We start from the raw sequence: 14776 nt of genomic DNA, 5'->3' as shown, positions 1-14776 counted from the left end.
TTTATAGATACCCCTGACGAAGGGAAACTGTTTTTTCCCGAAATGCATTGGGTGATTTTAATAAACATCTTGACATGTGGAAGCAACATGTGCTCTTAAGATTGTTTATGATCTGTGAAAAGTAATGGATAAAACAAATTGAATGAAGAGTTAAAAAATGGTTTAAATGGAGTATAAATATATGGATAAACAGTGGATAATTAATGGCTGAATTTAATTAATTGGAGTCATACTAAGGCACGTCTGTGCAGCTTGGTGGGACCAGGAATGGTTCCCTATTTTAAATTCAATTACATGCTTGTGCATAATAAATGAAGGTATTATGTTCAATTGTATGCTCCTTTTCAGAACCGAATGACTTAAAACCTGACTTTACCATTAAAGAGGATTTTAAATTAATTACAATTCTTTCTAAACCAAACATGACTTTCTAACTGTTCCCAATCAAAGGCCAGCACTTATTAAGTGTAATAAGGTAACCCAAAGTCATCGAAAGGGAAAGATAGGTCTTATAGTAGAGAAAAACTAATGTAGGAGTTTCTCATTACTAGGATGTGTAACACTTAAAAAATTAATCACTTGCGTTTTCAATACGATGCACCCTGCCCTCTGGACTGTTTAGGGCCTACCCTAGGGTTGACTACCCTAGGGTTGACTACCCTTTGGCCGCCATCTCCCCTGGCCACGCACAAGCCACGCCCACTCGCGCTAGGCCACGCCCCCTCTCTGCCGTATTTAAACCGCGCTGACTACGAGCGCGACCTGAGAACAACCACACTCCTGAGGCGGAAAGCCGGGAGAATCGTGCTATTGCTGTTTTTTACTTGTGTCTAATTATTTGTATTTTAAACTCACCACTCTCCCTTGGGCACTTATAGCAGTGACAGGGCACTTCCTGAGAGCAGCCGCGCAGCGGACCTTAGCGCTGACACGGAGCTCGGTTTCTTTGGCCGCTATCTCCCCGGGCCACGCACAAGCCACGCCCACTCGCGCTCGGCCACGCCCCTATTCTTCTTTTCTCCTCCTTATAATCATGTGCCTCTCAAGGACGCGCAGCGGACGAGCGCAGCGGGCGCGCCGTCTGGGCGCCGAAGGCGCGCCTAAGGCAAGCCCCTCTGCGCCTGTCCGTGCATGGACGGGCCCAGGGACCAGGCAGTACGGAGAAAATCGCAGTTATACTTCCCTTGAACTCCTCTCTTTGCAAACTTCTGGCATCTCCTCTCTCGATCCTACTACATGCGCCCACTTGAAGGCCAACAACATCTATCCCCTCCACTTAATGCAGGAATCCTCCTCTCCCTTATCTCAAGGTTCTAACCCCACTAGCTCTACCCTAAGTCCAATTGCTCTGACTCTTAGCTGTCAATACCTCAACACCAGATCCGTGGTAAAACATCAATTAGACATCTTTCTATTGCTTAAATTGGACAGGCCAGACATATTGTTTCTCTCTGAAACTTGGCTCACAGCGGACTCCTTACCGGATCTTCATACAGCCCTACCGGCAGATTATTACATTCTGTCAGCAAACAGAAAACTAGGAAAAACTGGGGGTGGCGTCGCCGCCATCATTCACAAAGATCATACGTTCACCACTTTATCTCCTTGGACCTACCAGACACTGAAAACCTAGTAATCAAATCTGTTACAGATAAGGGAACTATGGTGCTGGTACTGATTTATCGTCCACCTATAACCATGCCTATATTCCCAGTCTCTTTGTCTGAGCAACTGGCCAGCTTAGTTGTTGACTACGATAAGGTCATGTTGATAGGGGATTTAAACTACTGGTACAACAACTCGGAAGCAGGACCCCATGCCACAGAACTCTTTGAGCTTCTCTCTAATTTGAACTTTTCTCAATATGTCCTGACTCCCACCCATGAAAAAGGACATATCTTGGACCAGATCTGGTCACGTAATGTCCCTATATCTACCCCCACGACCTTGCCTTGCATATGGTCTGATCATCATCTACTGCAATTCTCCATCACCTTTCACGGCCATTTAAAAACTCTTGCTCTCTCGGGGGGGGGCTAGTTAGGAAATGGAGCTCCTTAAATAATAAGGATTTTCTGTCCACCTTGGCTAATTCTCTTCCTACATCCTCCACCGATATTAACCTGATGGACAAAGAACTTTCCAAATGGCTCCTGGCTGCCTGCAATGTGCATGTTCCCCTAACCAAGTTCTCACGCGCTCGCCGCATGGACGCACATAGGTGGTTTACCACTGATCTAAAAAATCAAAAATTAGAACTGCGTCAATTGGAGAGAAAGTGGAGACACGGGTACCTTGGCAAAGATAGATTGTCATATATGGCAGCCCGAAGGAAGTACAAGAGCTCCATTCTATCTGCTAAGGCAGTCTTCTTCTCCGAAAAAATTTCCAATGCCCAAAATAAATCTCGAGAAATCTTTAGAGTCGTAAACGAATTGTGTAACGATGCCATAACCTCCCCCTCTCAACCCCCTACTCAAATGATGTGTAATCAGCTTAATGATTTCTTTAAGGAGAAGATTGCCGTCATAAAGGATAGTATTCAAACCACCCCTACCACTGCGGACAGTGTGGAACTTTGTAGAAACCCCTACGAATTTAAGGCTATCCCTTTTATAGATCAACCCGAGTTAGCGGAGCTGATGAATCGTGTAAAGTCTGGGTCCCCCAACGACCCCTGCCCCCTGCACATACTGAAGGAAGTCTATTCTACACTTCCTCAAGGAATACTCCCCCTCCTGAACGAGTCCTTATCACAGGGAATAGTTCACAATTCATTTAAAAACGCCACGCTAGTCTCATTAATTAAGAAACCAGGTGCTGATTCCTCCAACCTATCGAACTATCGTCCCATATCTCTCCTCCCTTACGGAGCTAAGATTCTTGAAGCCCATGTGGCTAGCTGTATTTCTAATTTTAGAGAGACATCTGACTACCTGGAGCCCAACCAAGCCGGATTCCGCCAGGCACATTCTACTGAGGCGGTGATCCTTGCTGTCCAGGACACTTTGAGATCCAACGCCGATATGGGCATACATCAGGCCTTGATGCTCCTGGACTTGTCAGCAGCGTTCGACATGGTGGATCATACCATCTAATTACACCGTGTCGAACAAGCCGGCCTCCGCGGCTCGGCGCTTGGCTGGGTTAAGTCCTTCCTAATGGACCGCTCCCAGGCAGTCAAGCTCGAGAACTTTACGGCGCCCAAACTCTTTACCACCTGCGGCGTCCCGCAGGGTTCGTCATTGTCCCCCCTCCTATTCAATCTGTATCTTAAACCGCTGTTGCACTCCTCAAAAAACAGGAATGTCACAATTTACAACTATGCGGATGACCTGCAGTTGGTATTCCCACTAAATTCAATGGACTCTGTCGAGGAATTCCAGATCACTATGCGGCATATTCAAGGGTGGATGGATAAGAACCATCTAAAACGTAACCCTGGAAAGACGGAGTTGGTACTCCCAGGCAAAAGTGCAACCAGCTGGGGACCTCATTTTTGGCCGTCTTCAATGGGATCTCCCCCGTCTCCCTCTCTGTCGGTGAAGAGTCTCGGGGTCACCCTTAGCTCCGACCTCTCACTGAAAAGTCAGGTGGGAACGGTGATTTCTTCCAGCTTCTTCCAGCTACGAAAGATCAAGAAAATTGCTCATCTGCTCACACACTCAGCCCTTATCCAGGTGGTAATTGCCTTGGTCCTCTCTCGTTTAGATTTTTCGAATTCTATTTATTTAGGCCTTCCCCTGGCTCTCTCTAAACGCCTGCAGATCGTACAAAATCAGGCGGCCAGATTAATATTTAAAAGCAATGGTAGGAGTTTGGCGAAACCACTGCTAGCCACTCTTCATTGGCTTCCCATTGTCCATCGGGTTACCTTCAAGGTAGGCTGCCTGACCTTCAAAGCTCTTCATGGCAAAAGTCCCAGGTTCATTAATCATCTGATAAACAAATACGAACCGACCCGCAATCTCCGCTCTGCCCACTTTTCTCTCCTTACCTTGCCCCTTTTCAAAAAGAAACGACTTGGCGGTTGCCGATTCGCTTATCTGGCCCTTAAGATCTGGAACTCTTTTCCCCTGTCACTCCGGAGCTGCACTAAGCTGGAGGAATTCAGGGGCGCACTGAAGACCTGGTTATTCAAGCAAGCACACGGTTAGGGTACTGTTTACCATATGTTTCTCCTGTAGCGCCATGAAACCCCTGGGTGCCCGTGCGCTTGATACATTTTGAATAACATAACATAACATAACTTATATATATTAAAAAGAAAGGTTTAGGCATGTCAGTTTAAAACTGCGCACACAGGCTGCAATGACAGACTTGAGACTTGATTTAAGGGGCTTGGTAACGTGGGTGGCGCAATCCAGGCTGCAGGCCCATTAGTAGCATTTAATCTAGAGGCCCTGGGTTATGTAGTACCAATTTTCCATGGATTTATATGTAAATTAAATGTGACAGTTGGGTGTTAGCCAATTCTACTACGTTTAACGAAGATGGTGCAAGCAATGGTAAAGTGAAGAGAGTTCTAAAAGCCAAGAAAAATGGGTTCAGAAAACTGTAGGGGTAAAGGCAAAAAGTTTGGGGGTGACCCTGCAGAAAGGGTCAAGCTCTACAGGGATGAGTTATTTGGGTTTCAATGACAAATTTGCACTTTGGAGTTTGTTTTTTAAAAATATTAAAAATGGTTAAAGTTTTGTGAACACCCATCGTAACTGACAGTGATTGTCCAACAAACGTTTTGTATCTTGATAGGGTCCACCATGATGGTGGTTCCTAACAAGGTACAGAGATCCCTGCAGGGTCTCTGGTAATCTCGAAATTTGAGGGATGGTTGTCCGTCAACATGTTGGACATATTGTCCTCCACCAACAGGAAGGACTCTACTCCATCCGCCAATCTCTAGGTCAGAAGCAAAATATTTGCATAAATCACTTGCAAGGGTTTTGGTGGAAGATTAGCTTATCCTTTTTTTACTAAAAAGTTATTTCAATTCCGATAATAAAGACATGGTCCCTCATGCCCCTTAATCTGTATGGCCGTTCGGCCATATTTAAGATGGTGGCCCTCCCTCGTCTGCTCTATCAGTTACAAATCCACCCTTACCCTGTCTCGCCGCAGTGGTTTCGCCAGGTCAATTCGGCACTGGGCCGCTTCCTCTGGGCTGGGGGTGCTGTCCGGGTAGCGCTTTGCACCTGCTTTCTATCCACGTATTGTGGCGGCCTGGCGACTTCAGATATGTTATCTTACTACCAAGCTTCCCACCTGTTGGTGTTATACAAGTGGTGGTATGGTGATCGCAGTGACCCGGCCTATGCCCTGGAACGATATTTGATGGAACCCGATACTTTGCATGAGCTGCTATACTCAGCAGGAAAGAGGAGGAGCCTCCCAGTGGTTACACAGGTGGTATTCCAAATATGGCGTCGAGTGCATGGCCGCATGGGATGGTGGAATAAGCTGATGCAGGAGACCCTGCTGTGGCACAATGGTCGCTTACCGACTCTGGCGGCCTTGCAGGGGTTTCGCGGCTGGGATGTGATCGGGATCTCGGCACTGGGTCACGTCATGAAGGGAACAACCCTTAAATCATTCCAGGCCCTGAGAGACGAATATGATATGCCTAACACCCAATTCTTTAAATATCTGCAGTTTCGACATGCTATTTCCCCCGCCCTGGAGGGACTGGAATCCCTGCCGGAGCTCAGCCCTCTGGAAGCTAAGTTGTTTATGGGGGAACTAGAAGATAAGAAAATATCCCACATCTATCAGTCACTAGTTACCCACTGCTCCCCCTCCCTAGATAACTTACGGTCTACGTGGGAGAGAGATGTAGGTGAATTAGATGAGGAGGGCTGGAGAGAGGCTCTAGCGTCCCTGAGAGAGACGGGCATCGCTATGCGACTGCGTTTCATCCAATTTAAATACCGCACAGGGCCTATTATACGAGAGAGAGATTGCATAGGGCTGGTCTGATTGCCTCCCACGTTACGTAGCCCTGGGACAGGAACAGACTAATTTGCATGTAGCCAGGTTCTGAGCTGGGATGGTGCAGTGAGCTAAAAAACGGTGATGGATCAAGCCCTGATCTCTTGACTAGGTAGGAGTATTCTGCATCATTCAGAAACTCTGTCCATCACCATTTCCAAAATTGATTTTATCCACACTAAGTGTGGGAGGGTATACTCAGACGTGAGTCCCTAGCTCATTGCACCATCAGGATTCATGCAAGCCGGGCCGACGACGGCTGAAATGCCAGAAACCGGTCCCCGGCAGCTTGTCTCCTTCCCAGTATAAGAATTGGCTTGGTAGTTTGGTTTACCCTGTTCCCATCATGCACTGGGACAGGAACAGACTAATTTGCATGTAGCGAGGTTCTGAGCTGGGATGGTGCAGTGAGCTAAAAAACGGTGATGGATCAAGCCCTGATCTCTTGACTGGGTAGGAGTATTCTGCATCATTCAGAAACTCTGTCCATCACCTTTTCCAAAACTGATTGCCTCCCCTGACTGTCTGAGATGTGGCCGAGAGGTGGGCACGTTCGTACACACAGTATTGTCCTGCGGGGCATTGGAAAGATACTGGAAGCAAGTTTGGGATTGTTTAGATGAGGTGCTGGGTTGGACACTCCCCCGTACATCGCAGCTGGGCCTTTTACATGTTTTGGAGCAAGTGGGGGGCAACATCTATAAACAACACTTACTACTCCTGGGCCTCGTAGTGGCTAAAAGGGATGTGGCCCGTGCCTGGAAAAGCCCCCGAGCTCCCCCGATAGAGGCCTGGAAACAGGGTTTAGACTACTATATGGGTCTATATCGTCCGTTGTTTGAAGCCCGGGGCTGCCCCAGAAAACACTACAAAATTTGGAAGAGGTGGGCGGACTATAGGGGGCTGTGGCTGGAGGCGCCGACGCAACAAGATGTCACTAGTGAACAAATGCTTGGTGACCCAGGACGTGGGTAAGAGTGAATTGCCTTTTTCATATGGACTACTTTACCAGAGGTGGATGGGCATCGTGAACGGGGCTAGGGGGGGGACCTGGGTGGGGGGTAGTTCTTACGGGGTGGGGGGGCTGCGGGTTGTTCGGAAATATTGATTGATACTGATTTCTAAATTGATTGCTTATCTCTGTATTGTGATCTTATGCTCACGGCTCCTCCGGTGTTCGGAGTACCGTGGATTCCTTGCAATCTTCTCTAACACAACAATAACATTTGTTCTGAAAAAAATAAGTTATTTGAATGATTTTTTAATTTCTCAAAATATTTTTATTTAATACAGACTTTCCCTTTGAGTCATTGTTACCTAATTAAATATTTATATGCTTTTAAGTTTATCATTGGGTAAGATTAGAATCAGATTAACTCTCCCCCACCCCTTGGATGGTTCTGTTTGTTCAACCTCTTCCACACCCTCTGGTGGTTTGTTTATTTAACCCCTCTTGTCCCTATAAGGGGTAAGTTTGGTCAACCTCTATCACCCACTGTAAATGAGCGGGGTGTCTCTTGCTGTTGACACCCTGTGATATAAAGCAAGCAGTCAGTCGCTCCAACCCACTGCGGGGGTGCAAGTCTCTAACTCATGTTGCCTTTCTCTTTCCTCAGCCTGCACGAGTACAAGGACACGCCCATGGACATTAGCCAAGTCCCTCACCTCCCAGAGAAGACCTCAGAGTCCTCAGAGACGTCTGACTCTGAATCCGACTCCAAGGACAACTCGGGTAAGTCTGATCTACAGGCCCTAGAACATGCCTGTTAATACTTGGAGAACTATGATAATCCCAGCTGTGCAGACCTCAGCGCATGCCCGTACTCCAAGGTTAGCAATGTAAGCCCTGCTCTGCAGACCCCAGAACAAGCCCCTTACTCCAAGGGTAACAATCGCAAGCCCTGCCCTGCAGACCCCAGAACAAGTCCATATTCCTTGGGTAACAATCGCAAGTCCTGCTCTGAAGAGCTCAGAACATGTCCCTTACTCCAAGGGTAACAAAGGTAAGCCCTGTAGTGCAGACCTCAGACCATGCCCCTTACTCCAATGGTAACAAAGGTAAGCCCTGTAGTGCAGACCTCAGACCATGCCCTTACTCCAAGGATAACAATGATAAACCCTGATTTGCACACCCCAGAACATGCCCTTACTCCAAGGATAACAATGGTAATTCCTGATGTGCAGACCACAGAACATGTCCCTCACTGGAAGGGTCACAATGGTAAGCCCTGCTGTGCAGACCCCAGACCATGCCCTTACTCCAAGGTTACCAAATGTAAGCCCTGTTGTGCAGTCCCCAGAACATGTCCCTCACTGGAAGGGTCACAATGGTAAGCCCTGCTGTGCAGACCCCAGACCATGCCCATCACTTGAAGGGTAACAATGGTAGGCCCTGCTGTTCAGACTACAGAACATGCTCCCACTCAAAGGGTAACAAAGGTAATTCCTGATGTGCAGTCCCCAGCACATGCCCATCACTCGAAGGGTAACAATGGTAAGCCCTGCTGTGCAGACCTCAGAGCATGCCCTTACTCCAAGGTTAACAAGTGTAAGCCCTGCTGTGCAGACCCCAGAACATGCCCATCACTCAAAGGGTAACAATGGTAAGCCCTGCTCTGAAGACCCCTGAACATTCCCCAACTCGGGGGGTTGCAATGGTAAGCCCTACTCTGCAGACCCCAGAACATGCCCTTACTCCATGGTTAACAACTGTAAGCCCTGCTGTGCAGACCCCTGAACATGCCCCCACTTGAAGGGTAACAATGGTAAACGCCTGCTCTGCAAACCCCAGAACATGCCCCTCACTGCAGGATAGACATGTTAAACTCTCATCTGCAGACATCAAGGACACACCCCTTCCTCCAAAAACAACCCCATTAAGTGCTCTTTTGCAGGCTAACAGACCAGAAACCTAACTCCAAGGGCGACCATGGTAAGCAATTTTCTTCAGACTTCAGAACATACCCTTCACTCCAGTGAAAACTAGGCCTGGGCTGTGAACTTTGCTCCATTTGCAGAGTTTGCAGAGTTTTCTGTACTCCGCACTCCGCTGAGCTCGCGGAGTGTAGAAAACTCTGCTTTGCGATGTGCAGCAGAGTTTTTTCCCCACTCGCGATTTACCGTTCGCGATAGCGAACAGTAAGTTCGCGAGCGCAGGCTGCCGCTTGGGTAGAACTTCTTCCGAGCGGCAGGAATACCAGCACAAACTGCAGTTCGCACTGCACTCCACCACTCTCAGAACTACGCCTAGGCCTGGTGAAAACCATGGTAAGTACTGTTCCACAGACCTCAGAAGATTTCTCCTTTTTAAAAGATAAGCCTAGTAGGCCCTACTCTGCAGATCGCAGAATATTCTTACACTGAAGTAAGCTGCATTTTCAAACTTGGGAACATTCTCCTCCTCTATCCTAATCTCAGAATATCTATTGGGTCCCCTTTATATGATGGAATTTTCTTCTATGGCACTCAATTAGTTCTTGACACTTCACCTGCTATTCATAATCATAACCTTTCATCTGCAAAGCAAATTGTTCCTCCCACCGCCTCATTTTCAGATTAGCCACCAATGAAGTTAATTTATAGCCCATCGCAGTTCTCCAAATCCATCTGAAACATAAACCATCAAAGACAACGTTGGTGTGCATGAGCACAAACTTTATAATCTGCAGGAGAATTCAGAGTGTTCTATAAAGATTACTGATCTTTCTTAGTTAGAAAATATTCCACTGCCTTTAGACTTCAAGGTGTTCCAAGTAAATATGAAGAAACACCCATTCACTGCGAAAATTGATCTAATATTGTTTCTTCTACAGATCAGATATGTCTTTAAGATAGGAGAAAAGATTTTGTTATGCATGCAGGTAGAAATGTGTCTACATAAGACTAGACTTCCGGTTCCTACCACGATTAGTCAGTCTGTAGGTGAACCCCCTTGGGAAGTAAATAAAATATAGATATGGCTATTCATTGATTTGATATAGATAGATACCTTATATGTTCTATCCTCAGAAGACATTGTATTTTTTTTAAAGAAGAACATCCTACACTTCCAGTATTTTATCTAATACAGAAAATCCATAAAGATGCCTCCAAGCAGCCAGTGCTACCTATCATCGCAGCGGAAAATAGCTTGTTTGAAAAGGTATCCAAATTCATGGATTACTTTTTAAATTTTATAGTAGCCACTTTACCATCATATATTTGTGATACTACTGACTTTTTGCTCAGAATGTTTGATGTAAAATGAGAGAATGACATGCTCCACGTGACTTTGAATGTATCCACACTATAGGGAAGTATTAATCGCCAAGAAGGACTGAGGGTATTATTTGAGAATTAAACCTATAAAGTGCACATAATATAATAGGATGCTATTGTAGATGATGGATTTGTTCTTAAATCATAACATTTTGGTTTTTAATAAGGAGTTATTTCAACAGTTAAGAGGGACAGCCATGGGCACCTGTTTCGCCCCCAGCTATACAAACTTGCATTTGGGCTGGTGGGCCGAGGCAACATGATGGAGTGTTGGACAGAACACATAGCATTATGGTTGAGATATATTGATGACCTCTTTGTGCTTTGGGGAGGGACACAAGAGGAGGCCAACCAGTTCCTTAATGACATAAATGACAATCGACTCAACGTGAAGTTTACAGGCAAAACCAGTAATAGCGCCATAGAATTTTTGGAGGTATTGGTGCGAGTAGGGAATGAAAAACTGGAAACTACCTTATATCGTAAGCCCACAGCAGGCAATACTATTTTGCTTATCAAGAGCTCTCCCACCCCACTAATCAAAAGTATCCCCTTTGTGGAATTTTACAGATCTAGAAGGGTCTGCAGTACAGACACAGACTATGACATGATCGAAAAACAGATGGTGAGCCGCTTTAAGCAGAGAGGATATTCAGAGGAGGTTCTAAAAGTAGCCTCCATTAGAGCTATAGCCTAAACAAGAGAAGCAGCCCTCTTTGACCCAACCCGCACCAAGCATAAAATTCACATAATTCAGGACAGCAACCACATAGGTTTATCACTACCTACAACATGGAACATACAAAAGTACAAAAATAACTCTACACAGTCTTTGGCATTTGATAAAGAATGATCCCACCATTGGATCTATGGTAACAAGTAGACCAGAGATGACCTTTAGGAAATCAAAACCCATAGGAGCCATCTAGTAAATAGTGATTTGGTGACAGAAAAGCCAATTCCATCATGGCTAGTTCATAAAGAAGGCTTCTCAAAATGCATCAAATGCAAAGCATGTAAAAATGGGAAAAGTACTTAGAACAAAAAGTATGACAAATTTAAAAAAAAACATTCAAATCAAGGGCCATCTAACATGCAAAACCAGCTTTACGATGTATGTACTTGAGTGCACATGAGCAAAACAATATGTGGGGACCACTACATTTCCATCTAGCGCACAAGCGTATATTACAGCATTTAAGAGCCATGACGAATAAGGATTGTAGGTATCCAGTTGCCCGCCACTTTGAAAAAATCCATCAAAGTGGCCCCATTGATCTGAAAAATAGCTGTTTGGCGCATGTTACCAAAAGAAAAAGAGTTATAGAGAAAAATAATTACATAGACTGGAAACCTACTATATACTAGAGTTAGACAGTACAGAACCTCGAGGATTCAATATGGATGAGGAAATGTACACCTTTCTGGATTCGCTCTCCCTCTCCCCACACTTGCCAAGAGTGCCTTTACTTTTTCTTTTAGTACTATTGAAGTTCAGCTTATTAATTGATATACGTGCACTAACATATTTTTATTTAGGTGTTACATAAAAGCACATATGAATGACATTTTCTTTTTAGAAATTTTCAGTTGGAGTCGAACCCCTTTGCTTTGTACTTGGAAGGCGCTGTGGAAGTCAGACTTTAGGGGCTTGTCTCAATGTGCTCCAGAATTCAGTGGTGGCAGCAAAGAATTTCCTACTTGTTTCCTTTAAGGTGACAGCGCTGATGTAGATATGTGAAGACACGGTGTAGGGAATCATTATAGTATATCTGATAGACTAAAAAATTGTTGATTTTGTGATAGAAAGCTGAAAGTTGGTGGACACTTGTCCATTGCATGAAATTAACAGTGCTCAACAATTCATGTTTACGAGTGGCAACATAACTATTGAAAACATCACAAGACGCTCTTCTTCAACATTTGAAATGACCTGCGTACCTGGGGGGCCATGTTTGGGGTCAGACTTTAGTGCCCGTGCAGGAATTGCCAAAATTAAATGATTGGTGCTGAAAGCAAATTGATGGAGTAATGGTACCGCATTTGACAACCATTTTGGAGGCATCTAATGTATGCAAACAACTTTTATTGTGGGACCAAAACGTTATGCCAAAATCAATGGAAATGCTGAAAGGCGAGCCTCCCGTGCACCGACTTTTGCTTTTGCAGTGGAAACTGTTATCAGATTAGGGCAGTATACAAACTCGAATCATTGCTGTTTTATTTTATAGAAGTGTTATCAGGCCTTATATAGTCTTAGATTGTTTAAATACAATGGAAACATTATCCACACGTGCATAGTATGTGTTGTAAGGATACAAATGATGCAAATTATAAGTTTACTTTCGCTACAGTGTGTGATCCTTATTCCTGGCATCCTTATTGGCAGCCATTTTGGTTTTATATTTATGACAGGCACTGACATGTACACATTAATGTTTGTGGCAAATTTGACACAAATCAGAAGATTTAAAACGATTTTTTGATATTTGTTGGCCATCTTGGATTTTAATTAGACTCAATGAAGTCACAGGCAAGATCCACTTGGGGTCTTGCTCTTATATGATTACTATTATAAAGACGAATGTCTGTACCAACTTTCAGCTTTCTATCGCAAGGTGAACGATTTTCGTTAGAGAACAGGCTTAACAGCCGTTTTATGAAGGATTAGACGTTATAAGTTACCCAAGGCTGGCTAGCTGTGTCCCCTTGAAAAGACCTACACACAGACATTCTAGAAAGAACCTGTGGGCATTTTGAAAGGAATTAGGCTGCATGGGGGATATGATATTGATTTTTAACATCGTTTACATCCTACTAAATCTTTTTTTATTTTATTTTATTTTGACATACAGAGGACAACGAGAACGGCAAGTCAGACGGCAAGGGCCACGTGTCAGAGAACAGTGAGGAGCCTGACCCAGAGCGCAAGAAGTCCGGGAGCCAGTCGGACAACGAGATGAACTGCAACGAGGACGGAAACAGTTCGAGCAACCCCGAGAGCCAAGACAGCGAGGAAAGCGAGGATAGCTCGGACCTGGAGGCCGGCCGGGCTGCAGTGGAGGGCGCCATGCGCATCAAGGTGGAGCGCTACGCCGAAAGTGAGACGGAGCTGCGGCTGCCCCACTGCCAGGCCCCCAGTTCGGACAGTGCGAAAGACTCGGACAGTGCGGGGGAGGTGAGCATGCAGGCTGCCGGCAAGCACCAGCGCAGGAAGCGCCGGCGGAAAAAGCAGAAAGGGGGTGGCCGTGCCACCCGCCGGAGGTTGTCCAGTGCCTCCAGCCCCAGTGGACTGGAAGGGGCCATGGCAGAGCCACCACGGCTGCTCCCATCACCAAACAGTGCCTCAGTGCTCAAGATCAAAACGGAGATCTCAGAGCCTGTCAACTTTGACAACAACAGTAGTATTTGGAACTACCCCCCGAATCGGGAAATCTCGCGGAACGAGTCCCCCTACAGTATGACCAGGCCGCCCAGCTCCGAGCACTTCCCTTCCCCGCAGGCCAGCGGCACTTTACATGTTTCCATTCCAGAATCCGTGCTCACGCCGCCTGGCACGGAGAGTTCAGCAGCCCGCAAAACTCAGTTCAGCACTTCCTCCGGCACGGCCCTGGCCTCAGTTTCCTCGGACCCACTGTCACCCCCACTTTCCACCTCACCCAGGGACAAGCAGACGAGTGCCCCCAGCACTTCCAACTCACTGCTCTACGCTGGGGACCTGGAGGCCTTGCAACGGCTGCAGGCAGGCAATGTGATGCTTCCGCTGGTCCACCGCGTGGCAGGCACGCTGGCCGCCACCAACAGTGCAGCTCAGAGGGTCTACACCACTGGAACTATCCGATATGCCCCTGCTGAGGTCACACTGGCCATGCAGGGCAACCTCCTCCCAAACGCCCATGCTGTGAACTTTGTTGACGTCAACGGCCCTAGTTTTGGCCTGGACCCCAAGACACCCATGGAGATGCTTTACCATCATGTGCACCGACTGAACATGTCCGGCCCCTTCGGCAGTGCAGTGAGTGCTGCTGGCCTCAGCCAAATGCCTGCAGGGAATGTGTTTACCACCGCCGAGGGGCTGTTCTCTGGCCTCCCGTTTCCAGTCTACAGCAACGGCGTCCACCCCCCTCAGACTCTGGAGCGCAAGGAGGACTAGGATTGACCGCACCACTGTGCCAGGGCTCGGCCCTGGGGACAATCGCTGTATAATCATCGGGTGGAGGGGGACACCTACTCGTGCACCAGCCCAGCTTTTGGTGGGAGGGCATGTGAACAAAATGTAGGACGAGGTACCTAGAAGGCTACTCTAAAGAAAGGGGAGGGGCTGACCACAATCCCGCCCCCCCCCCCCAGAAGGAGCACCTCAGTCTCTTAACCCATGGTTTTAGGGGGCTCGCTCGACTCTCTCCGAAGGGGGTCAAACCTCACCTCGGAGCTCTGTGGACAATGGACATTTGGGTATTCGTTGGAGCGTGGACAAATCAAGTCTCTTAACTTATTCTAAATTTCCATTGAGGGATGGGAACATATGAATACA

At 46.6% G+C, this 14776-nt stretch overlaps 1 protein-coding gene across 1 annotated transcript in view; it reads left to right on the top strand.

Annotated features, from left to right (window-relative positions):
- Nucleotides 1-14458, top strand: part of NPAS3 (neuronal PAS domain protein 3) — a 1714960-nt gene extending 1700502 nt beyond the window's left edge. The window contains exons 10-11 of the mRNA XM_086936951.1: nucleotides 7602-7717; nucleotides 13098-14458. Of these exons, the coding sequence (XP_086793077.1) occupies nucleotides 7602-7717; nucleotides 13098-14395 (1414 nt within the window). The 3' untranslated portion in view covers nucleotides 14396-14458. The remainder of the gene's footprint in view (nucleotides 1-7601; nucleotides 7718-13097) is intronic.
- The last annotated feature ends 318 nt before the right edge of the window (nucleotides 14459-14776 follow it).

This window comes from Lissotriton vulgaris, chromosome 9 (genome assembly GCF_964263255.1).
Source record: "Lissotriton vulgaris chromosome 9, aLisVul1.2, whole genome shotgun sequence".
NCBI lineage: Eukaryota > Metazoa > Chordata > Amphibia > Caudata > Salamandridae > Lissotriton > Lissotriton vulgaris.
The sequence above is the reverse complement of the archived record's forward strand: the minus strand, read 5'-3'. Positions and strand labels throughout refer to the sequence as shown.